This window comes from Orbicella franksi, chromosome 6 (assembly GCF_964199315.1).
Source record: "Orbicella franksi chromosome 6, jaOrbFran1.1, whole genome shotgun sequence".
Classification (NCBI taxonomy): Eukaryota; Metazoa; Cnidaria; class Anthozoa; order Scleractinia; family Merulinidae; genus Orbicella; species Orbicella franksi.
The window spans coordinates 16686656-16711642 of NC_138150.1; the positions used below are offsets into that span (position 1 = coordinate 16686656).

At 39.9% G+C, this 24987-nt stretch overlaps 3 protein-coding genes across 4 annotated transcripts in view; 2 read left to right on the forward strand and 1 right to left on the reverse strand.

The window, feature by feature from the left end:
- The window catches only part of LOC145491197 (adenylosuccinate lyase-like), a 27467-nt gene extending 8804 nt beyond the window's left edge, over positions 1 to 18663 (forward strand). Inside the window, exons 8-13 of one of the 2 annotated variants that reach the window (XM_081470348.1) lie at positions 1101 to 1248; positions 1902 to 1992; positions 3500 to 3589; positions 4225 to 4401; positions 4701 to 4804; positions 18524 to 18663. In XM_081470348.1, coding sequence (XP_081326474.1) covers positions 1101 to 1248; positions 1902 to 1992; positions 3500 to 3589; positions 4225 to 4401; positions 4701 to 4787 — 593 coding nt within the window. In that variant the 3' untranslated portion in view covers positions 4788 to 4804; positions 18524 to 18663. The other variant, XM_081470347.1, reaches the window with a different exon arrangement.
- On the reverse strand, positions 5509 to 12546 carry LOC145491199 (neo-calmodulin-like). The gene is made up of 2 exons (XM_081470350.1): positions 11376 to 12546; positions 5509 to 7785 (listed from the first exon to the last, which is right to left on the reverse strand). The coding sequence occupies exons 1-2, from the start codon at positions 11645 to 11647 to the stop codon at positions 7542 to 7544; spliced, it is 516 nt and encodes a 171-aa protein (XP_081326476.1). The 5' UTR covers positions 11648 to 12546; the 3' UTR covers positions 5509 to 7541.
- LOC145490483 (neo-calmodulin-like) lies at positions 15453 to 18725 on the forward strand. The gene is made up of 2 exons (XM_081469592.1): positions 15453 to 15739; positions 18524 to 18725. The coding sequence occupies exons 1-2, from the start codon at positions 15453 to 15455 to the stop codon at positions 18723 to 18725; spliced, it is 489 nt and encodes a 162-aa protein (XP_081325718.1).
- Positions 18726 to 24987: the final 6262 nt, after the last annotated feature.

The following is a 24987-nucleotide window of genomic DNA, read 5'->3' on the forward strand; positions in this document are numbered from 1 at the left end:
CTTATATATCCTGTATTACGAGTACATTGCGCATTCCGTTCTCGCCACATAACCGTCTCTCTTCAAACTTGTGCGAACATACATTCAAATACAACCGTTATACATCTTAGCACGCGCACCTCAGCTCGTGCAATCACTATATCAATGTCATTACAATATGAAGGACTCGCTCGCGTATAGAGGTTCTATCTTATGGAACACTGTTAGTTTTAATGAACATGGAGTTTCACAGTTAAAGCAGAGGAAACTGAAACGATTGAAAACAAAGCGTTATTTTAAAGATTTTAAATTCAACGTAGTGTCCGCCTCAAATGTGCGGCATCGTGATGACAATTTTATTTATATTTGAACGTTTTATAACGTGTAAATATTGTAAATATAGATCAGGTTCTTATAAGGTCAGTAGTTTCTAAATTTTTACTTATTATCACGTTGTTATTAGGTCTTTCTTTTATTTTATACACGACCCCACAAGCTTTTAGCTTTGAAACTCATCGTGTTGAAATAAAGGCTTCCTATCCTAACCTATCCTACAGATTTCCCAGCATGCTCACTTCCCCGATCTCTTTCAACCAAATCCGCCGCATAGATAGATAGATAGATAAACTTTATTTAAACACGATAATAATTAAAGCTAAAAGCTTGTGGGCTCGTGTATTTAAATTTAACTTTGCTAAAAATTTAAAATTACGATTAAAATGTTTAGATTGCAATTCCTAGATTTACATTTACGCATACCTCTGTACTTGGTTACAGATACTCGTCTAACGCCCACTGTCACCTTTTTTCACTTCCATACATTCCCAGACGTTCCTTTATTTATGTCTTATTGATTTATTGATTATTTATTTCATAAATGAACTTCTGGTAAACTGAGTTCAAAAGCACCCCCTTAACTACGGAGGTACCCATTGAATTCTTTCTGACAAGAGTTCATGTCGGATTAATACCCTTAGGAGGTACCTGAGTAACTTTGATAGTGTTCATTTTAGATTTAAACACTGTCTTCCCTCCATGCCTTGCACCTCGTGTCCATTTTCCCTTGCATGACTTTTTTAATTGCTCTTTTATTAATGTATTTTTTTGTGTGTGTGTTCAAGGATCAAGTGCAATGCCATACAAGCGTAATCCAATGAGAAGTGAAAGATGCTGCAGTCTTGCCCGCCATTTAATGGTGCTTGTAGGTGATGCACAGCAGACCGCCGCAACACAGTGGCTGGAAAGGACACTGGACGACAGTGCTAACAGGTGATGTACAAGACCTAATAATAAAACGAAAAATTTGAAAACATATGAACGTGGGGGAGACTTAGTTCATCGCACTGAACAACTTGTGAAGGAACCGTGGTTTAATTAACAGCGCGCTTGCTGGACTCGAGATTGAGAGCTCTGATTAAGGGACCTCTAAGGTTGTTGCCGGTTTCGGTAACGAGTGTTACAGCAAATATAAAACATTAATTAGCCGCTTTCTTATGGTCAGTCTTATTCGGTCCATGAACTTTGTTTTCTGGATATTGAAACTAAAGGTTGGGGAAAGGACAGGAATTTTTTTTACTTCTTCCAGGGTGGCAACCACGTCACACGAAACTGAAATTTATGTACAGAATGAGCTGTTGGACTAGCAAACTTACTTCTTGATCAGTGCTTGAATTTCGTTAAGGCACAGAAAAGTATTTTGCAAAAGGAAATTCGTTTAGATTAGGGGTTCGCCCCAGTCCCTGATAGATAGATAATCTTTATTTAAACACGGTTTAAATAACCTCGGACCTCCCTTGAGGTCCGAGGGAGGTCGTACTGTGACCTTGCAGAAACATTATGGTGCCAATTACACTTCTGGGCGGAGGTAAAACTAGTAGAAATCGAAACATGTAAATAATCACTGAGAAATCTCTGTTTTGCAGGAGAATAAGCTTGGCAGAAGCTTTCCTTACAGCTGACATTATACTTAGCACTTTACAGAACGTTTCAGAAGGTTTGGTGGTTTATCCTAAGGTAAGAACAAACATTCTTCAAAACTGAATCGTAATTTATGAACGGAAGGCATTTACATCGAGAGGTAAACGAGATACATAAGAAAAGCCTTGCTCTAAAGTGACGAGGACTCTCGCGTGTTCGTGATAATTTGTGATTCGGTCATATAAACCGCATGCTCTTAACGCAACCTCGTATCTGGAGTCTTCGTTTCCCTTTACCAGCGGTCGGGAAACGAGCGATCCCGGAAAGATCTGTTTAAAGTCCGAAATATCAGACTTCAGGTGGAACTGCGCATGCCTGGCTGACAGACACGTGGTTTATTCGTGACACTGGTGTTCTACTTCCGCTTATATCCATTGTTTTTAAAACCAGTTCAAGTCGAGCCTGTAACGAAACTTTCCAGAGTCGCTCGTTTCGTCAAGCTTGCACAGTAGAGAACGAAGACTCGAGGAACGAGATTGGCTCCTAAAGCTGCTACGTTTGTTTTCATCTAACGCCCAACATTTGCGACTGATGAAAGGCTTTTTCCCGAAACGTCTTTGAAAAACACCACACATAAGCACTTTTTGTAAACTTTATTCAGCTGCTGTTCATTTAACACTCGACCGACTGGACTCGAATAACCAGACGTCTTTGAATGATACGTCGCCGATGGAACAATTGAGAGTGTATCAGTTTTTGTCGTTCGTAATCTTTCACGATCGTTCCTGATATTAATCATTCTTGCTTCCGTTTTACGTAGACAAGAGTTTTTGTTCCCTTTTAGTTTACTTTTGCTTATTTATGTTTTTTTTTCTGTGGTAATATAATGTACGGTGCATTTGGTGACTTGGTTTATGACATTGCTCATTCAAACACGATCGAAGTGTTTTTCTTACTCTTTCTAGTAATAATTAACCATAATTGTTGTTCATTCATGATGCTTAAAATGATTTTCGTATCACATTTCAAGCAGCTCCTCCTTCTCCTTACCTCGTAATGTAACGAGAAAAAACGCCCAGATTTCGCATCGCCGTGTTCCCTCGCGTTTTTTTTTCTTCACGTTCGACGGACTAAGAAAAAAGAAATTGATTGCTCAGAGTCTGTGTGCGTATACACGTTTATATTGAGTTGTTTGATATGAACGTTCCTGTAAAGTGAACGAATCAAAACTTGAGGCAAACACATGTAGCTGACGGGAGGCGCGGGAAAACGTGCGCCAACGAGTTAAGATTAGTTCTGGTCTGACTTCTGATTGGATGACAAAATGGCGCGCGTTTTTTAAACCAGCTGTGTAGCGTAGTGTGGCGCAAAACTGAAGTAAATGCGAATGACTTTCGAGACTCAAGTTAAAACCATTTTAAGTAAACATTAATTGATTGTTAATTACCTTTTATTGTGAATGGCATTTGAAACGTGCTATGTTTTGATTATTCAATTTTTAGACAACCAAGGAAACAGGCAAACGAAACAGACAAATGGGCAACGCAGCAAACAGCGCACTGAACCTTTTTTAACCATCTCTTGTGGTTTCTTTGCTCTGCAGGTTATTGACCGCCACATTCGTCAGGAGTTACCGTTTATGGCGTCTGAAAACATTATAATGGCAATGGTGAAGGCCGGTGGAAATAGACAGGTATGTTTATGCAATCGTGATCGTAACGTGCAGGGTTGCGCAGAGAGCAGGGCGGATGGCGACTCCTGCACGACAATGTAAGCCTGGCCTTCCCTGGTCCTTCCGCTCGCAGATCCTGACCAACATGTCTTTGAATAGTCAGTTGATAAACAGCTTCCTTTTTGGCTGGTGTAGCATAGGTTTGGCGGGTTGCAGGATGCGGGAGGATGAGAGTTAAAATAGAGTCGGGATGCGATGCGATATTGGCGGGATGGGGAATAAGAATACTCCAGCATAAGTGGGATTTGCTCATTTTAACAGGCAGAATGCGGGATAGTTGTAAAATTGACGGAGGGCTGCGGGATGGAAAACAAAAAAATAATACGTTATGGACGTTACGCGGAGAACTGCAATTCTAACAACGCGGAATCGGGATAAATATCCTGAGTGGAATGGGATGGTGGGATTAAGCCAAAAATAGTGGCGAGATGTGGGATTAAAAAAGGCCATTTTAGACCCTCTTGCTTAGGCCTAATACGCGCTCTTGTTGTTTCTTGACCATTGTTGTTGTTTTTTTGAAGTTGCTAGCTCGTGATGCACTAAGACAATCAAGAATAATTTTTCCTTCTCATGTTTTTCAATTTTACATCTGACAGGATTGTCACGAGAAGATCCGCGTTCTGTCCCAGGAATCTGGGGCGGTTGTCAAGGAGCAGGGTGGAGATAACGATTTGGTTGAAAGGATCAAGAACTGTGAGTACTTTGCTCCAATTCACAGTCAGTTAGACGCCATCTTGGATGCCAGCACATTCACAGGACGAGCACCACGGCAGGTAACTAAGGGTTTGCTTTAATTTAATGGGGGAGGAGTGAGGAGCACGAAGACTCAAGCTTAAGGTTAATGGTGATTGGCTAGACCCAATTGCACCAAACTAACGCCCTGTTTTATTGGTCCCACCACAGGTGTCCAAATTCATTATGGCTGATGGTGATTGGCCAGACCCAATTGAACCAATCTACCGCCCTCTTTTGTCGGCCCCACTAGATGTGTTCAAAATTCATTTAGGCTGATGGTGATTGGCTAGAACCAATTGTTCCAATCTAACGCCCTGTTTTATTGGTCCCACTATAGGTGTCCAAATTCATTAAGGAGGAAGTCAAGCCTGCATTAGATCCCTTCAAATCAGAACTGGGCAGCAAGTCTTCCATTGATGTATAGGATTTTCAATTGCCTAGGTACTATAATGTAGCTTGTAGCTTGCCATTTTTAGTAAGAGAATAGTTTATAAAGTGTATGATGTAGCTGAAATGGCGGGAAACCAACTGGTGGGAAATGCGTTGGTGTAGTATTATTTAGCTCTATTTAGCTTTATTACTTTTGCCAGTTGATGTCAAACTGGTGGCAAATTGCTAGGAACTAGTAGTATATGGAAAGTGTTACAAAATTCGTTCGTGTGGAACTGTTCAATGGAAAGTTCGTGAAAAGGTTTCCTATAAAGGCCATGGTTTAAACTCTCTCCTTAATATTGCAAAACAACTAGAAGCTTGAAAAGATGCCCAAACGCAAAATCTTAGGTTTAATTTCTCCCATGTGTTTTAGAAGGTGCTCCAAAATATATTTGTTGAGTTTACGTGTGTTTTGGAGAGCTGTAATACTACTGATTCTTGGTACCTGTTTCTAGATTACGCTTGTAGCGCTAGTTGAGAAATTGTGAGAGGTTTGTATTCAATAGTAATTTCTCTTCGGTGATCAATTTGTTTATTTCCTCGACATGCATGCTTGGTCCTGTATGGATATCTCGGGAGAAATTAATTTCTGATCATCTCTTGTAAGCTTTTGTCGTTATCTCACCGAGTAGACTGACACGCTAATTCTTCTGTTAACACTCTTAAGTTTATTTTATTGCTTTACATTACAAGCTTTGATTTTGTTATTTAAAATGTAAAGGAATGTTGTACAAACAAAAAATATTCTGTGGCAGTCATTTTTAAAATAAATGCATAATAGCGTCATTATGATTTCGCGAAGCTCAAAGCATAACTGCGTGAAATTTCAAAGTAATGCGAGTCATCACTTCTGAACGTCGGAGTTCCTGTTATTGTTCCACCTTGCTAAATCCTTACAACTAAGTATACTGTAATTTAGGTACATTTTTCTGCTCAAAATTATGATGAAATGAAAGACATTGTTTCTTTAATTCTCCTTTCATTCGAGTATACTTCCTCGAGTTTCTTTTTAGCGTCAAATCCTCGCTTATACAACCAGGAATTAGCTGACGAGGTGAATGAATTAGCTGACGTGGTGAAGAAATTAACAGTTAGTGGTAGAAGCCACCACTCCTTTGAGATCTTCTTAATTCCGTGGGTGTTTATAAGCGAGAGTCAACGGTATATGCGGTAAATTAATTGGTTATGTTGCTTGGATTCAGTTGCTGTAGTTTCCGTACCTTTTGGTAGAAAAAGGTTGGTTTTGGTTGTACACTACACACATACAGTGTATAATAACAAATAGTAACAGAATAACTGTTGCACTTTCCGTGGAAATCAGTTGGTTTCAGAAACCCCGGTTTTATAACGTGTTACTTCTTAAAAGAAAGCAACTAAAGAAATATAAAATGGTACAAATTGATGTCCCTTTTCAGAGAACGTTCAAGACAAATGATCATGAACAGCGAGAAAACACGTCATGTCGATCTAGCAAGCTATGAATTACATTAAAAAGGGTTATGTAACATTTATTTACAGAATTTCAGTTGCAGAAATAAAGCTTTTAAAAAACGTTACCCATAGAAAGTATGGCCCCAACTTAGACGCCCTTGATTAAAACATTTCAAATCAGAGTGTAATATCAACATAATAAGAAAGAATCTCTCACTCATACTTTTAGTAGGCCCTTCCTCGAAGAATACGTTAAGCGAATATTAACAACAGTAACGATTGTAACCGAAAGGCAATTTTATACTTGATTGGCATCTTCCAGGCCACGCCCCTGTGTACCAAAACTTGTTATTGCAAACGAACAGTAAGCGCAGAAACTCAACTGATCATCGTTTCTTTAAGCTGGTTTTTACTAGTGCATAAGCATGAGCATAAGCCGACACACACTGACGCAGTAAGATGTTGATAATTAACGCCTTTTGCTTGGAAAATCTCCTAACAAAAAGGTGCTACTTAACAGAGCTACGTCACGGTTTGTGCCTAAATTATTCAAGTTCGTCGTTTTTAATCCGTGTTAATCTTCTCCATCCTTCACCATCCCTGTTCCTTTATGGTTGATGATTATCTCTTTGGTGTTTTTCTATCTTAGTAAACTATTATATATTTTCAGGTTTCCTTCAATGTAAAGGTGAGTTTGAAACTGGCCAAAATAACTCAAAATACCGTGACTGAGCTCCTTACTGCTCCCACTGCGCCTGCGTGCGTTGCATATGTTTTATGCCTATGCTTTGTGGTGCACGTGATGTTTCTGATGTTCCTCTGCCTACTAAACAGATATTTTCCAAGTTCTCAGCCATATTGCAGCGAATGACTCGCACGTTTGTCAAAGATTCAGAAGATGGGCAACTGATTTTCTTCACGATTTTTCTTCTGTTGAAAGATATGAAACATTCCCGTATTGTTTCAACTTGGTAGCCAACTCCTTGAATTGTTTGAACCAAAAAGAACTTCTTAGCACTTTTCTCTTTCAAGCAATAGACCATTTTACAGTTGTGTGAAACGTAACCTAGCCTCTGCATGAAAGCGAGGTTTACCATAGAACAGAACAATATATATTTGAAAAGTAACGAGGTTTTTATCATGGCAAAGTCAACTCTAGCCTCGTTTCTGTTCAAAGGCCTGACCACTGAGCACAAAACTTTAAAATGATCTATTCGGAATGTTGTGTAGCATTTAAAAAATTTGTGTGACATAACCCCCTTTTTAATGTGACAACTCAAAAACGAGTGAACTTTTAAAAAAATTAAATTTTAAGTCATGTACGTGTATCTTCCTTTGTGAGGTCCTCTTCAGGGATGCACATGTTAGCTTCCGGGGCCTCTCTGTCACACTTGAAGAACTCTACAAACTCCTCCCACGAGAGCTGACCATCTGCATTTTTGTCAAACATGCTGATGAGTTCTTCCGCTTCCTCTCGGCTCAACTTCTCGCCACTGTTGCACACCACATACAGAAGTTCATCCGGGGATATGTAGCCGTTGCCATCACGGTCGAATTTCCTGTGAAATGACACAAGTCGATGATTAGTCTTGTTACCAGGCTCTTACTGAAGGGAATGGGGCAAGGCTCTTAGTTGGAATTTAATAGGCCATTTGCACGATCTGGTCACATGGTACGGAATTAATTATGCGGGGACGCAAGTTACACAGTGGGACTTCCAAAACAAAGGAACTCGTACCAGTCCAGCCCGACTTTCCTTTGTTTTGAAAGTCCCACTGGGTAACTTGCGTCCCAGCCTAATTAATTCCGTACCATGTGACTAGACTATTCACAGCCCTTTATTTTCTCGTATTTTTATTTGATCGTACTCGGGGATAGAATCACGAGATAACTGGACGCCAGCGCAAAACGGAAGACAAAATAAAAAAATCTCTATTCTTCTTGCTCGCTTCGCTCGCTCTTTCTTTCGCGTGCGTAAATAGAGAGGCTGTGAAAAGTCTGCATGTGACCAGATCGTGCAAAGGGCCTATTAATCGTCATGTGGACCGGAGTAATATGGCCACAATGTTTTTTTTCTCTGTCTAGATTCGCCACGAGGTTAGGCTTCTTGTTTTAGTCTCTCGAAATTGAAGTGCCTACAGCTGCTAGTAACATTATTCGGAGCCTTAAAATTGTACACGGGTCATTTTTTGCCCAATTTTTGTCATTATTTAAAGTATAATTCGTCATTACGGGCCGACTTCACAGTCCCGAGTTTTTAGCTGATCTCAATGAGAGCGGAGAAGACGATTCTAATCAGCTTAAGAAACACTTTGTATATTTTTGGTCGGCAGTTTTTTTCTCGAAGTCTGCCATTTTTAAGGAAATTGAAAGGATGTTGAATATTTTGAAAGGGCTTCTCCATCCGTTAGGTCCGTTAGGGAAACAATTCGCCTTGCCGGACAATTAACACCAGTGTGTCGGAAAACGGTAAATTAAAGCGACCTCTATCTGGACGGTAATCATAGTTCCTTGTATAAGTACAGTCTTCTTTGCAATTATGAAAACGTTTTACCTAATAACGTTCAAGGAAAATTTTTAAAAACATGCCGATAACCTACTCATGGTTACAATTTGGTCAAGAACGTATATTTGTGATAATTAATAGGCGAGGTGTTTTCTGATAGCGACCTACTCACATACAGGCGTTATGCGACTGTATTTCGGAGAGGTTTATTGTTGTAACACCTTGATTCACGTTTTGATAATATAAGGATATTTTCCAGACTAAAAAGGAGTGAAAAATGCTTGGGAATCTAATTTCAACGACCACCAGGGAGCCGATTCTGTCGTCTCCTAATGCATATCCTAGAATTTGTTAATGAAATCCGAAATTCTTATCGCCCGTCTTATTTACAGTGCACTGTTATGGTAACGAGTATTTAGACAATGGGATATTTGCGACTTTTATAATATAAGGTAAATATTATTGTAAGCTGTTTTAATTAGTTGCGCTCCGGATTTGTATGTATATCCTGCAGGTAATCGCGGAAAATGAAAAAAAAAATCTATAGCAGAACCCTAAAATAGCGATATCCTTCATGGCTGTCACTATATTTAAACGCGCAAGTTATGAATAGCGCTGCAAATGTTCCATGACCGGCGGAAATGATCTTGAAACTGGAAATGATCTTAAAAGAAAAAAAGAAAACGGGTTAAGGCTTTGAGTTTGGAGTCTCAAATTTCTTTATTATTTACTCGAGATTTTTCTCAAATTTATGACGATCGACTTGTGTATACTTTTCGGAATTTGTCTTAAGTTTTTTCGCAGATAATGCTGCTCAATTAACACGTTCGATATTCACAATTCAAAGCGATTCGAAAGCAGGTGCGAATTCCCTGCAGAACCTTGCTGCGAAACACAGATAAACAGCACTTTGCATAATCTGTAGCTTTCGTGCTTATTTTATGAATGATTGGAAACTAACTTTCTTACTGAAAATGTGTTCTCGTGTCGAGAGCTGAGTAACAGCGGCACTGCAGTTTTGCTCTTTTCATGTAAACAGAGTTCCAACCGCTTAAAGCTATTTTTAGCCTGCGCACACTGCCTTCTGTACTGCCGGAAAAATAAAATATCGATGGAGCTTTGTCGAGCTTGGCACAAGCTAAAATGTGTGGTACTGTTTGTTTCTTGAAAAGGAATTCTATATGAACCAGGTGAAGTTATAGAAGCGTCTTGCTTTTCGGATGTGTATGTTGGTTTTGCAGAAACGTTATTTATATATAACTTAAATATATTTATATTTTCCCGTTTTGTGTGAATTTGCTAGTAAAAAATAGAAGTGTTAACCACGGGTCACCACTGGATTCAAACTAAAGCCTCCAAAATTACCAAATTTTCGACAAGCCAGCGACTAGAGTGTTTCAATTTATTTTTTTCTCATTTGTTGTCATTTTTAGACAAAAAAGAGTGGAACGAATTATGTAATTTGTTGCGACGCTCGCAGAGGAGGTTAATGTGTTTATTCTAAAAAAACCCATCTGTCAAGTTACTTGGCAGGTGGATCCAATGCAAACGAGGCCGAGAAAGCTGTGTTTATTTATCGTTGAGCTTTTCTAGTTGTCAAGCAGTACCGTTGTCACACAAGCTACTGCTAAAAAACTAAGCTCGAGGCAAATTCGCGACGAAGGCACTAGCTAACGTAAAGGCAGTTTTGTTTCCTTTTTCACCTTTGCGTGAATTTTCCTAAGTTGTCGTTGGCATGTTGCAAAGATAAATTAGTTATCTTAAAAGAGGACTGGAAAAAAAAAAGAATATTGCAATCAAATGCAGCTCGCACGTGCATACATTTTAATTTATATTTTCGGTTGAAATATATATTTTTTAATACCCGAACTCCTAAATATTATGTCCTGACTTAGAAATTCAACTAGAAAGGTCAATTAAGCGACTTCCTCCCCAAAAGGACAGAGATAGCATCTGGAGAAGAAAAACCCCTCAGCTTTACTTATTTCACCATTTAGTTATAATATCTAGATTTTTTCCTATCTGTATATTTTAGACGGCTAATGCTGCTGGTGGGAAATGAATCTCGTAACAGCTTGCGATAACTTCGGTATCGCCCACCGTTTTAAAGGGCAAATGAGCTAAAGTTGAATCCATGAGTTAGGGCCAACAATGAGCCAATATTTGTCGGAAGGTTCGTTCGTGATGAAGGTTTTTCATTAGACAAATTTAAGCGCTAGCTAATTTAAGCTGAATCATGTTGAGTCAGACGTGTCCGAAACCAGACACGAAGAGCTAACTGCAAGCGCTGAAGTGCACAAGACAAAACACTGAGTAGAAATTACCCACTCCGTCGTATCGTATTTTTAAAGTACCTCCAAGCTAAGTGTAAAGGCTGATGTATTATTTTTATTTTTCTTCGAAAGCTGACTTTTGAGTAGTCTTGCTGCTTAAAATCAAAGGATGGCCAATTCGACCATTGGTAGATTTTACGGTTGTGTTTAATAATCCGCAGAGAAAATATATTCACAATCATGGGGCGTTAGTGCAGTGCTGATTTTCAACACAGTTTTTTTTTTACGGAAATAAAAGGCTAAATCCGCTTGCAAACATACATTAAAAAACATTTGGAAACCCTACAGTTAAAAAAATATTCATACTCACTTGAAAGCCTCGCGAAGAGATTCTTCGGCATCGTCCTTGGTGCTTGCGTCAAACTTTGCTAACATGTCAGCAAATTCTTCAAAATTAATTTTATCTTTTTCGCCCTTGTTGGCAGCTTTAAGAACATCCTCCACTTGACTGTTGGTCGGGTTGTAGCCTAGAGAGCGAACCGCCGTTGGAAAGTCGTCGCTGTCGATTTCTCCCGTCTGGTCGCGGTCAAACACGGTGAACGCTTGCTTGAAAGACATCTGTTTCACGTCTGCGGCGGCCATTTCTCGATGAAGGTCTCGCTTTATCTGTGCTGCGTTCAACTGCACGAGAGAGGCACGAAAAGGTTATCGATTCAGCTGGTCCTCAGATCTTTTAGTTGTTTTTCTTCGCGTCTGACAACATTTACAATACATAATTTCACTCCTGAAAAGCGCGCATGTTGATTGGCTCAGAGCAACTCACGAGTCGGGCGCCAAACGTGGTCCGATAACACAGCAGTAAATGACGGGGCATCCGCTTCTTGGGATCAAATGGCTGTTTGCATTTGCAGTTTCACTCCATAAAATGCTAAAAATACTTTGATTGTCAGCTGTGACAGTCCGACGAGAAGTAATTTGTTTAATTTTATACACTTCAACAGGCCTTAATTTATTCGCATCGGACCCAAATTGCTCGTTTTGGTGTCCGCATTGTACTAGCGTGTGATTTGTTTTATACCATATTTTCAATTTAGACCAATTGCGGCACTAATAAATTAATCGATCAGGGTTGAAATTTCTAAATGAAATTGGCAGTTCCAACTCAATTTGGTAATACCTTAGAAGGCCCTTCGTGTTTTTAGCGGCTGCTAATGGTTGAACCTGTTTTTGCCAGTCACAACAAGACATAACAGCGACACCGAAAAGAGAAAAGCAACAGAAAAAAAAGTCGAACTCTTCTAAAGCCGAACTTTCATCTAGCCGCCGAATTGGCACTTTCTTATAATAGTTAATGTTCTCTGTGCTTCATTAAAGGGATAATTTTACAGTTCGCCATTAATTTAACAGGACGGATCTTGCCATCTGCTTGACAGCGTAACCAAGCTATTTTTGGAAAGAAAAGCTCAGTTACGGAAGAAGACGGAATTAATAAGTTTTTTCGTGGGTAACATTACTCATAACTGTTTTACAAAATATTTTCAGCGTTTTACTTTGGATTAATATGCGTTCTTCCTTTTAATCAGCATATCTCACACAATTAATATTGACAAAATCTCGCACAGTTCACGTCTTTCTGGTTTCCTCGACATACAAAAGATAGTGTTCGAGTTAAAATATTAAGTAAACATGTCTATTTTTGTGTTAAGCGAATAAATAATTAATTACGTTTATTTGCCTTTGGGGAATGCCAAGATGAAAAACATTTTGCAGTTAATGAAACATTCTTTATTCCGTTTGTCAGTTTTCAACATAATATTTAATTTTGCTGTTTGTGTTTTTCGCTATTATTTTATTACTTTATTGCTACTTCTTGGTTTCATTTTCTCTTTGTAGCATGCCGGAAAGCGTATATACTTCTTTGAAATGCTAGAAAGTTTTTTCAGAATAACTCCAAGACTGAGAAAGGCTAAAATACCAGAAAATGCTTAAAATATCCCATATTCACATCCGAAGGCAACCTGAAATTTTCCATCTCCAGGCAGTGTTGTTGACGAGTACATCGCTTCAGAATGATTTTGTGTTTTAAACTGATAGAAAGGACATTTTAAGACTAAATCGTTAAAAAACAGGAATGTACATCTCCAGCCGAAAAATTATTATAAAAAGAGTTGAAATTTTGACACAAATTCCACCTGACTCGGCTACACTCTCAGCCGGCTTTGCTAATTTTATGCGTTTTTTTACGACGATTCTTATTGATGTTTTACGCATACATTTCGTCAGTCTGTCCAAACGCTACTGTTTAACTTACCTAAAACGCATAATATATAGAAATTTCATAACTAACTAATTGCGAGACCACCAAGAACAAACAAAATTTGTTCTCGGTTCTTCCGGCTTCACTAACTCCTCGGCGTCGCTTAACAAATAGCCAACTGATCAACCGCACAGTTTCTATCCAATTTTAATAATTTGTTTGTTTATTTACAAGGTTGTTATTTATAGCGCAGCAGTGCAAAATACACTGGGACTTAAAGCTCATTTTATTTTCAAAGTCCCTGCCCTTTAGCTTAATTCTTTTCTGATGCAAATCCTTATAATGTTTCGCCAAACAATTCAATTTCTCCTATTTACATTGAAGCTAACATGGCGAAAACTTGAGGAAATTATCGACACTTCTCGAGTCTTTTTTCGTTCTTTTTTTCTTGAATGCATGCAAATTTCTGTACAATTTGTTCTCGAAAATCAGCTGGGTGTTTCTTTGCACGTTCCGAACTTACTTGATCTTATCCTCAGAAACAAGTGACTGAATCTTAGATGAGAAACTCTCCAAACTGATTACTACTCACTCCTCTTTAATATGAGTTGTGAGAATCTAGTAATAGATCAAACTTATTTTCTCTAGGTGATGATTTCTTCACTCTATTATCTTCCTGTTTTACGGTATATTGATTTCTTATAGAGATTTACGATGCTGCACTTTACCTTGCCAGCCCTACCCTCCCCTCCTTCATTCCAATTACCATCTCTTATCCCGCATATTAATGACAAAGCATCATGATGACGCTACATTCTGTACAGATTTTGATTGGCTAAAACTCTTCAGCTGGTAGGTGGAAGTCCCCATCTTTGGTTTGGGCGCGAGAAAAGACCTTTGGAAACAAGGTTGCCTTCATTCTTTTATTGCAAAGACTTACCTTGTGCTCGTCCTGATCAATGAATCAGTTACGGATCGCTTTGAGTTTTCTCGCAATCTTTTCTCCAAGAAATGAATGAGCCCGCAGTGTTTTGTATTCACAGTGGTTGCTCGGCAACATACCTGTCGTGACAAGTGCCTGTTATAGAGTACTTTTAAGGCTCCCTCGCTACCTCTTGTTCTGTTGATCAATTTATCCACTGTTTTGGTTTGGTATAATGAGTTAAACGCGCTAAACTTGATATTCGTTGTGATAGCAAGATCACCGTGATAGCAAATCTTCTCTAACATCTCCCTAACAACTTTAATCATGTCCATCTATTACAACAAAAAGAAAGCAAGTTTTCAAAGCACGTTTTCGCATTTGAATGAGTCACCTGATCATTTTTACTCGCGTTTTATCTTACAGGTGAATCTGCAGTTTCGTTTAATGGCAGGCAATATAATCTGCCCAACTTATCAAGCCATTGTATTTCCAGTTGTCATGGAAATTCGCGCGTCATTTAAGGTGACAGCTGTCATAGTAGTAATTCTGTCTTAGAACTGTAATTGAAATTGAACCTCGAGTAGGCTGTTCTCAAAAACCGAGATTAAAATGCTTCACTATCTGTCTGCACGCTTGCACGCCATTGTGTTGTGTCCTATTATGAAATACAACAGGAGATCGTCTGCTGAGTGTAGTTAATATCAACCCCTGCCTACGTAGTTCCTTTGCTAAATTAAACCATTAAAACGCGGCGCTTCGCTTTATCAGCCCAACAATCCATTGTCTGAAAGCCTCTATCGAGATATTAGCTGTTTACTTGGTTTTGAATATAGTGGTGCCCCGTGGGCTGTATGTATCGCAAATATTTTCTATTTCAATCGGCGGGCGATCATCCTGAAATGACCTAGACAAAAACCACTTCGGGCGGTTGGTATGGAAACGCTGTTGATTATAGGATCGCATGTTAGTTGGGAATTTCCGAACAACACCTTCCGCCTGAAGGCAATGCGTTTTGTTTTAATCTGGCGCTGAGGATCCCTGGCACACTTTAAAACTTTTCGCTCGGAAGAAAAATTGTTTTTCTTCGATTTGCTCTTTAGGGAACGCAGAACATCTTTAAGGATTTTGAGAATAGCGATTTCTGGTTTGTAACGCAATTAGCACGCAAGAGTGATACGACTTGTTAACTGCCCTCTTGTCGGCGGCATTGGAGTCTCTCGCTTCCCGCATCTAACACCGATGGTCTCAGCGTTCGACGCGACGCGATGACGGTGGAAATATCGCAACTCACTAGCGAGGAACTGCACATCATGCGAACGGCTTTCAACATTTTTGACAGAAATGATGACGACCAAATCGATCAGGCGGAATTCGGCAGCCTGATTCGCGCCATCGGCTTCAACGCCAGCAATCACGAAATTCAGGAAACCTTGAAGAAATTTGACAAAAATAAGGACGGGGTGATCGATTTCCAGGAGTTCATTTCCATGGCGAAACATTTCGAGGGTTGTTCAAAGGACGACATGGAACAAAATTTGAGACAGGCTTTTAGGTAAGAAAGAAAGAATTCTCTCTGACTCTAGCGTTGTAGTTTCCTTCTCAAAAACTACTATAGTCTAAGTTAAATATCAGTGTAAACTTTACCTCACAAAATTCAACCGTCAGAGAAAAATGCATTTTATTTCAACATACGGCAGCAATTAATTGCGCTGGGTAGGATCAAGCGAAATTACACAAAGGTCCTGTCGTTATTTTATCTGACTACGATGACAAAGTCGCAATTTAACTTCTTTCTTTATTAACTTTGTATCTTTTTGCATTCGTTTCTTAAACTACACTGAGCACTGGATAGTAAGGCGGCTTGATATTGAAAGCGAGCCAAATATTGGCTGTTAAACCACATGATCATTACTGTGAAATGTGTTAAAACCAAAAGCGCAAGAAATTAAACTGCTCAAGAACCAGTCTGAATTTGAATCAAAATGCTCGCTACAAAAAAAAGAAACATTTTCAAATAGGTTTTGCGTTTTACACCGCGGTAAAAACGCCAAGTTCACAGACACATTAAGGATTTCAAACAAACCTGCTTAAAGGCCATGCGCCATAAAAGCAATTTGAAAAGTTTTGCATGTCAAGCACTGGCTGTGAATTATACGACTTCTCATATGTCAGTATACTGTCGCATAATTATGCCACTGAACGCAAGTTGAATTTTTGAAATCCCTGCCGGGTATATGGATCTTTTTAAAACATTTATTTGTTTTTTAATTCAAGTGAATTTATGCACTGAAGGATTTTTGGTTTGTCCGGAGAGTAACAGAAGAGTTCAAAACGATTAAATCGATCACAAAGTGAAATCTTATCCGACCAGATACAAGTGTGAATTTTAAGTACTTCATCCCTCCTCGAAGTGGATTGTAAACTTGATTTGAAACGCCTACACCGAAGTGGTTTTTTTCTTTGAACCTTTTTTGTTAGAAGTGATAGAAAACAAGGAGTGTATTCAAATTAACGACGGAATCATTCTTAATATTGCGTGTTAGACTTCCGCGCCACCTGCCTCCGCTAATTTAGCCATGGTTGTTTTTCAGTGGAGGGGGCATGGGAGGTCTTTGATCATCAAGAAATACAACGTTTCGTACGAATCACAATGTTTTTGTAATTTTCTTATGACGTACTGGCCAAGAACTGATACGATACGGGGTGCATGAAAACAGCAAAAGTGATTTCCAAAAAAATTACACTGTAAGGAAAAACAAACCTTAAAGACAATATCAACTCCCACATTTATGTACAGTGTTGACGAGTAATGTGCTTTCCGCCGACGCACTTGAAAATTTACAGGAAATTTCGCGATATTCCTCACCTGTTTATTGCCAAGTTAACATCGGAGTTGTTTTAAATGTCTGCAATTTAATATCCGTATCTAGTCTTTGTGCATCCCTTGTAGCTTGTTTACACTTAGCCGTTAAAATATACAATACGGTCATGACATAAGAAACCGGAAACTTTGAACCCCTCAAACTCCTGTCGTAAAGTAATCATTTTAATATTGGGAATAATTTCAAGTGCCAATTTCAAGGACGATAATTCAAAACTACAGTCATGGTTCAAACAATACAACAGATGATGATATATTGGTGTGAAAAGCACCTTTCACACCGAAGGAAACTGTTCAGAGCTTTTCACACCTTGTAAGAAATGAAGAGGCTTTTATGCAATGATCAGTTTAGGCAATACTGTTCCGAATCCTTAAGACGACGGTTTTTGTCCTCCTTGCTGGAGGTAATATTTTTCCTTTGTTGTTGGTTCTGAGAAACCAGTAGTGTATACAAATGTCATCAACTGTCTGCTTCGGTCAGGAGGAATGTTATCTTCATCGCTGTCGAGGCTTAATTTGAAATGTGTTAAACAATTATTATGAAATGCTTACCTATAAGAAAACCAAAAACAACTTTTTTGGAGATTAACTGTTGTTGAAATGGTTTCACGGGACAAAGTAACCGTGTAACCGTATTTTAATAACCATTTTCACGTTAACTTCAGCTGTAAGTTTTCTCATTTGCATTACAATACAACCCTGCATGAATGTGAGGCAATTTTAGGCAGTCTTGTAGTATCAGCCCGAAATTGCCTCGCAACCTCGTTCCCAGGGTCTTCTTACTCTCTCTTCTTACCGCTCCGTGGAAGAAAAGAGACCCTGGGAACGAGGTCTAGTTCTCTTCATCAAGCCACAGACATTCGCCTGCTTTGGCCGGCAGCATGCTCTCTAAAAGCAATTTCTAGGTTACTGTTTACAACAAGTCTTATTCTAGAAGCTTCAAGCACCACTACAGAAGTGCAAAAGCTTTTTTCAAATGTTATCTTAGAAAACTCTTCTACCAAAGTCGTCCCAGAGTTAGGGCAGGGTTGTTAATTTATCCCGCATTGAAGTTAGTAGGTGGAAGAAATAGTTCTCATTATACACGGAGAGTTGGTGATGGTGATGGATTTCGAGGGGAATAGGGGGCTGTTGGAGGGCTGGTATCCTTATTTTTTAAGATTTTCTTTTTGCAGTGCATCCCAAATATGTAGTAGAAAACTCTGGGAATTAAACCATATATGAAACCTTTCCAACTTGAGGAAAGACATAGGAACTACGCGACCCATATCTAAAATTTATTTGCTCACTGCCTGTCTTATCCTGTTTCATTGTCACGCAAAATACTTATTTCGCGTGAGTCGCGGATCAGTTTAAGCGAAATAAGTTTTTTTAAGCATGACATTTAACGTGGAGGTTACCAGATAAGCAATTTAAGTCCTCCTTTACAATGGCCTTTTGTTGTTGTGTCCTCAGGGTGTTTGACCGTGACGGAAATGGCTATATTTCTGCTGAAGAATTGCGTTACGTGGTCACCACGTTCGGAGAGGTGCTTACTAACGAGGAGGCGGAGGAACTGATCGCAATGTTTGACAAAAATAAAGACGGTCTACTGGAGTATGAAGAGTTTGTGACCTGGGCTAAAAATTCTTTGGCAGACTATCTCAAATCTTTGTAAATACTTAAGTATTCCCTTACCACACCTTTGTAATGGCGGCAGAGGTCATCTTCGAGGTTTCATTTTGTATTTATCTGATGTCATATGCTAGAATAAAACTAACATAGAGCGTGCAAATAGACCAGAGCGGTTTTGCTATTGAAGTTAGTAAAACCAAACCCCAAGGAATTACAATGGCCAATCATAACAAACTTAAGTAGCACGAATAGCCAATGAGAACACGAAGCAAATCCAAGTAATTGGTGCAAAGCGCGGGAAAACCCATGTGACCAAGTCGCGTTTGGGTTTTGTTTTTGCGTCTGATTGGTTGTTCAGGTGATGCGAGATTTTCGAACTAATCGCAGAGCGTAGTAAAGGCGACACTTGCGTGAAAACTGTATACTGTAAGATTGACTAGAAAATTAGCAATAAACCAAACTGCAGAAGAAAACCAACCTCGTTCCAAGGACCTTTCTGAAGACATATAGCCATGGGAACGAGGTTGAAAATCAGGCCAAGTGACATCACTACTTGTTTTTATAATAGACCAATTTCGATATATTAAAATTCAGCCTAAAACAATAGACCTCAGCACGGGGCTCCGGGGAATAACTAAAGAGTTTGTGGAGTTTATTCCCCAGAGCCTCGTGCCGAGGTCTATTGTTTTAGGCTGAATTTTAATATATCGAAATTGGTTTATTCTTGCCTCTCGTGCTTTATTTTTTCAAAGATTATCGCGAAAATAAGGGTGAGGCAGTTGTCTGGACCTTCAGCAGGTTTTTAAAACTGCAGTTGGAATGGGATTCTAGACGATATACAAGCTAGACCACCTTTGAGTAACCATCGTTGTAATCCAAATCTCCTAACGTAAAATGTCCACTCTGCAAGCCGAGTTAAACTACCTATTGTCCGACTTTACAGGGATGTAACTGGATAGTTTCTTGAATGTGATCTTCGACTAACAGTACATGATTATATAACTGTTGGTATCAGTTTACCAAGAAGAAGATGGTGTGTTCGCCCTTGTCCTCGCCACCGCGAAAAAAGGAGGGAATACCAGACATTATCAAGATACCTCTTGTCCCTGTTGCAGAACGAGGCCTTATGCTGAATGTTTCACACGAAGAGGAGCAGTCTCGCGTTCGCTTACAGAGACAAAAGCAAACTCAAGGAAGTGGCCTGATGTATTATAACTTATTATGTATACTCAGTTATGTTCCACCAAATTATCTGAACTTCTATTAAAAGCAGTGTGTAGCACTTCGTGAGGAGGAGTAGTATTTGTAACTAACAAATCATAAACGTTGACTAGTCAACATAAAGGACTTTCTAGTGAAGAGAAGGTCGAGGTATTCCCCTTGTGTTAGTTCTTTTTGCTCCTTTGTTCCTCGTCTGGCCAACGCTCAATCTTGGCTGACCCCAAACACTATGCTGAAACCGAACCCTGGGCCAACCCACAACTCATCATGCAATTCCAGTCAGCGCATCTCCAGCGTTCCGTGTCGGATTCCTCTCCCCTGTCCCCGCGTTGTTTTCGTTATTGTACTTTCCCTGGGCGTCAGTTTTCCGTGAGTCATGTCGTTTGACACTTTCGCTGACGGACACCTAATTGCGATGTTGCTTTCGATCAGTCAACATTGAAGTAATCTGCTCTTAACAAATGATGAACATTTCGAAACTGGACAGTGAATGCTAAGCACGTTGGTTCATTGTTTATCAGACAACTACAAATCGAGTTATTACCCAGGTAGTAAGGCCTGGGTTTAAATTTAGGCTCCGTTTTTTTTTTCCACGTTCAGTCACAAATCGCCGTTTGGTCTCTAAAGCTCATGCGCCACCTGTGCATGCTTACAGCACATGGAATTTACAGAGGTTGTCGTCGAGAAAAGTTAGCACGGATTCCATGATTTCTAGGGCGATGAAATCAAACATAAACGAACACACCGTTCAAGGTAGACCAACACTAAAGGACGTTAAGCGTTTTCGGAACGGGTCGCTGCAAGCCGTACGAGAGATCAATTTACGAGCGAACATTTTGAGTGAATCATGAATCATGTTATACCAAAGGAGCCATCAACCGAAGCTATCAACTCTTCAACTTGATAAAAAGCATCTTCAGAAGCGTCTTCGTATTTTTAAACGTGATCGTGAACCAAGCAGAATCCCAGCACGAGCTAAAGAAAGTATGGGCAACAAGAGCAGAAATATGGTTGGCCATTCGTTTCAAAATTACGACAGAGTATACGCGGGTTTTTCTGCCGCGTATACTTGTTTACATACGTTACGTATGGGCTTTAAGCTCATATATACGACCATTTAGATCGCGTATATACGCATTTTTAAATGGCCACATATTTGCGTGAATTCAAGCGCGGGGATATGCGAAATATACGCGTCCTACAAGGACCCATCTGTACGCGTGCTAAAATGCGCGTATATGCGGGTCTCGGAAATTACGTTTTATATGTCAGCACGAAATGTGCCTTTTAAGAGAATGGCTGTTCGTGTATGATAGCAATGAAAATTACTTTAACTAGAAATCGTCAATATGGCGGCAGTGGTAAAGTGCCTTGTCTTAGTCTATCTGCTATTAAATGTTTGTTACTGCAGCTCTCCAGTGAGTGAACCTCTAGAAGCAGTTATGCGTGTTTTGAATGACTGTTCAAGATTTTGTCCTAACACTAATCGTCGTGAAGTTGCTGTGGATTACTCTGTACATCGGCGGTTTAGTGGCCTGCGTAGCTTGGCGGTTTTTAGGCAATTTGAACGGTAAGAAAGCGGCGAAGCCGCGATAACGAGCGCCAAATGCGGCGTAGCCACGAGGAGCCTGGGGGGTTCCTGCTCGTTTTCGCGGCTTTGTCACTTTGTGCGCTCGCGCTCAAATTACTTAAAAAATAGCTAAATTGCAAGCTACGCAGGCTAATCCTTTAGTTGACACATTGGACAGAGGTACCAAGGCGAATGCTGAGAGGATACTGCCGCTAGAATCGCTGGTGAGAGAAATGCAACATTTACTACTTAGATGGGAAATGTTTGCATTAAGAGCAGTTCCATGCACCTCAGTGTACTCCCATTAGGGCTTTGCCAACTGTATCAGCTTCTAATGGAAGAGTGGGTCGTCCAGCCTATGATACATCAATACCTCAAGGGGAGTTTAAGGAAACAGAATGTGAATTTAGTGTAAGTCCTATTGGGTCTTTACCAGATAATTCATCTGGTTGGGTGTTATCATCAAATGTGTCCCTGGCAGCTAGTATTTCCAGTATTACATATATCTTCTAAAATCACTGCGTTCACCCATATTGGTTGTGCGTACAGCATGGTTATTCCATGCCTCAACTAGGAGGTTTAACTGGTTGTTAATTCTGGAAAGAAATATGTAATACAAACAGAACATATCGATTATGCTGGTCGATTCCAGGATGCCATTTTCTTCCATCTGGTAGAACAGAGTGTAGTAGAACTGACCGACTTCAACAAAGACTTCTCTTCAGAGAAGCTCAATTCACTGGTTGTGTACAGACAACCCAGCAATTTTGCTTCCCCTATTAAATCCCCTGTGCCATAGCATAGCTCTTCCTACCTCTAAATTTTCATCCCTTTCGTCTGAACACACTCTAGAGGACAACCCCTAACTTTACACAGCAGCTAAGAAGAGAGTGAGCCCAGTCGCAGCAGAATTGTTTGTTGCACAACTTTAAGTCTAAAGCCCTATCAAAACCACCGTGTATCACAAACCTCTAACTGATAAGGCAGTGTAGTCCATCAATGTGCCAGAGAGAATTAGGTGCCCTGACGCTGTCAACACGCCTTGTGATGGTATTGAACCACCTCAAATCAGACCCTGCTGGGTCAGTTCGAAAAAACCGTCCTTTCCCTTACACGCTGATGCTGAACATAGATATTTCTACTTCACAAATGACCCAGCATGATACTGATACCAGAATTGGAAAACCTACGTCAGTCTTACTCAGTCTCGGGTTGTTCGAAAGCCGGTTAACACTAACTCAGGATTAAAAGTTAACACAATGATATAAATTTTTCTCTATAAAAATGTCTTCCACTGCTTACGATATATGTATTTTGCAATTACGCAAGTTCAAAACTGAACTGCAAACATTTCCCATCTATGTAGTAAGTATTGAATTTGTCCCACCAGCAATTCAAGAGGCAGAATTCTCTCAGCATTCGCTTGGACACCCCTGTCCTAAACGGTGAACAGAACCCACAGTAATTTCACGACGAACGATCAAGTTCTCTGCCATGTTACGATTAGCGTGAGGATAAAATCTTGAACAGTCATTCAAAAGACGCTTAACTGTTTCTAGAAGTTCAGTCAATGGGGGAGCTGCAGTAACAAACATTAAATAACAGATAGACTACGACAAGGCATTTCACCACTACCGCCATATTGCCGATTTTTAGTTAAAGTAATTTCCATTGCTATCATACACGAAGGTCCGTTCTCTTAAAAAGGCACATTTCGTGCTAGAATATACAACGTAATTTCCGAGACCCGCATATACGCGCATTTTAGCACGCGCATATATGGCTCCTTGTAGGACGCGTATATTTGGGCATTTATTTCGCATGTCCCCGCTCTTGAATTTACGCAAATCTGTGGCCCTTTAAAAATGCGTATATACGCGATCTAAATGGTCGTATACATAGAGGATATTACACGGTGGCGAGAAGATAAGAATTTTATGTTCGAGTGGCAAGAACAATATCTCACGAGTGAGCTTCGCTCACTCGTGAGATATTGTTCTTGCCACGAGAACATAAAATTCATATCTTCGAGCCAACGTGTAATGTTCTTTTTATTATATGGAGAAACCAATTCAACAAAAGCAAAAGGCGGGAATCGTGAAGTCATTGAACGATACGACACTCACAAAGGTGACATACGGAAAATACGCCACTCGGGTCCCGGATGAAGTGGCGTATGGAATCTACGAGTGGTTTAGTTCCCAGTAAAACACTCCTCTCCATATAATAAATGAGCTTAAAGCCCATACGTAACGTATGTAAACAAGTATACGCGGCAGAAAAACCCGCGTATACCCTGTTGTAATTTTGAAACGAATGGCCAACCATACAGAAAGGTTAGAGAATTTGTTTACGAATTCATCTGTTCGAGTACACCTAAGTAAAATGCTCTGAGAAACTTCGTAAAGTATAAATAAAGATAAAATCTCGAACTAAACGATATTCTCTCGTTATTTGCTTGTAACAGAGTTATGTGTCTTAACAAGAGTGAAACTCATGTAGCGAATTATTGTACATTTAAGCTGAAAGAAACTAATGTATGTTGACCCCAGCAAAACAATTCTAGGCTTGCACTGTCACGCAATCCTGACGCAATTAAAAAAATTTATTCGAAAACCATTTAGTGGATAAAATCAAGAAATTGTGATGCGCCTACAAAAAATGGCCTTGACGCCTGATAATGATGTTCCTTTGCCGAAAAATATTCAGGCAACGCTTGCGTGGGATAATATTGATAGAATAGAAGAGACGCTTTATGGCGCAGGAACATCTCATCGAGTAAATATCATTGCTGTCTAAGCCAGGCATTTTGGTCCCGGAACCTCCTTCCGCCCCCTGGAACTGAGCAAGCTAGGACAAGGAAAAAGAAACATTAGTCCTCCAGTAATCTCGCTTGTACCTCCATTTAACGCTGGTGATCGCACGACACGAAGAAGACATGAAATTGATGATGTCCATGCTCAAAGGAAGCTGGATCAATCCCTTTAAGGGAGAAAGGCAAGACCTAGTTTGTCTATCTACCGCTAACCTCGCAACTCCTGAGATAGAGAATGATCTCAATGCTTCCGGCAGGGGCTTTCGGAGAGACGGCTTATAAGACATTTTGTCATGACAGGCTTGAGTCTGACGAACGTAAGGTGAAATTCTGCGACAAAATTACGAACCTCAAAGCTTAAACAAGAAGATGAAAGGACAAATAGGGTCAAGCAAATAAGTAATCATTAAAGCGCATCGTGCGCAGTTTGCTCAAATGATCATTGCTGCTGAGAACAGAACGTTGGAGATGAATGATGTACTGAATCACCCTCTCGGACCTCGCCCTTGGGCCCTTGACACGGCTGATGGATTGCTGAGGAGAACCAGCGAATCATCACTTGACAAGGAGCCAGCCAGAAGAATATGACAGCAGCAGATATGATTCCTCAGCCGTGCGGGCGAATTTTTGACGGAGTGGTAATGGTCCAGAAGATAAGAGGCGACCAGAAAACATTTGCTGAATTGGCTGACAGTATGA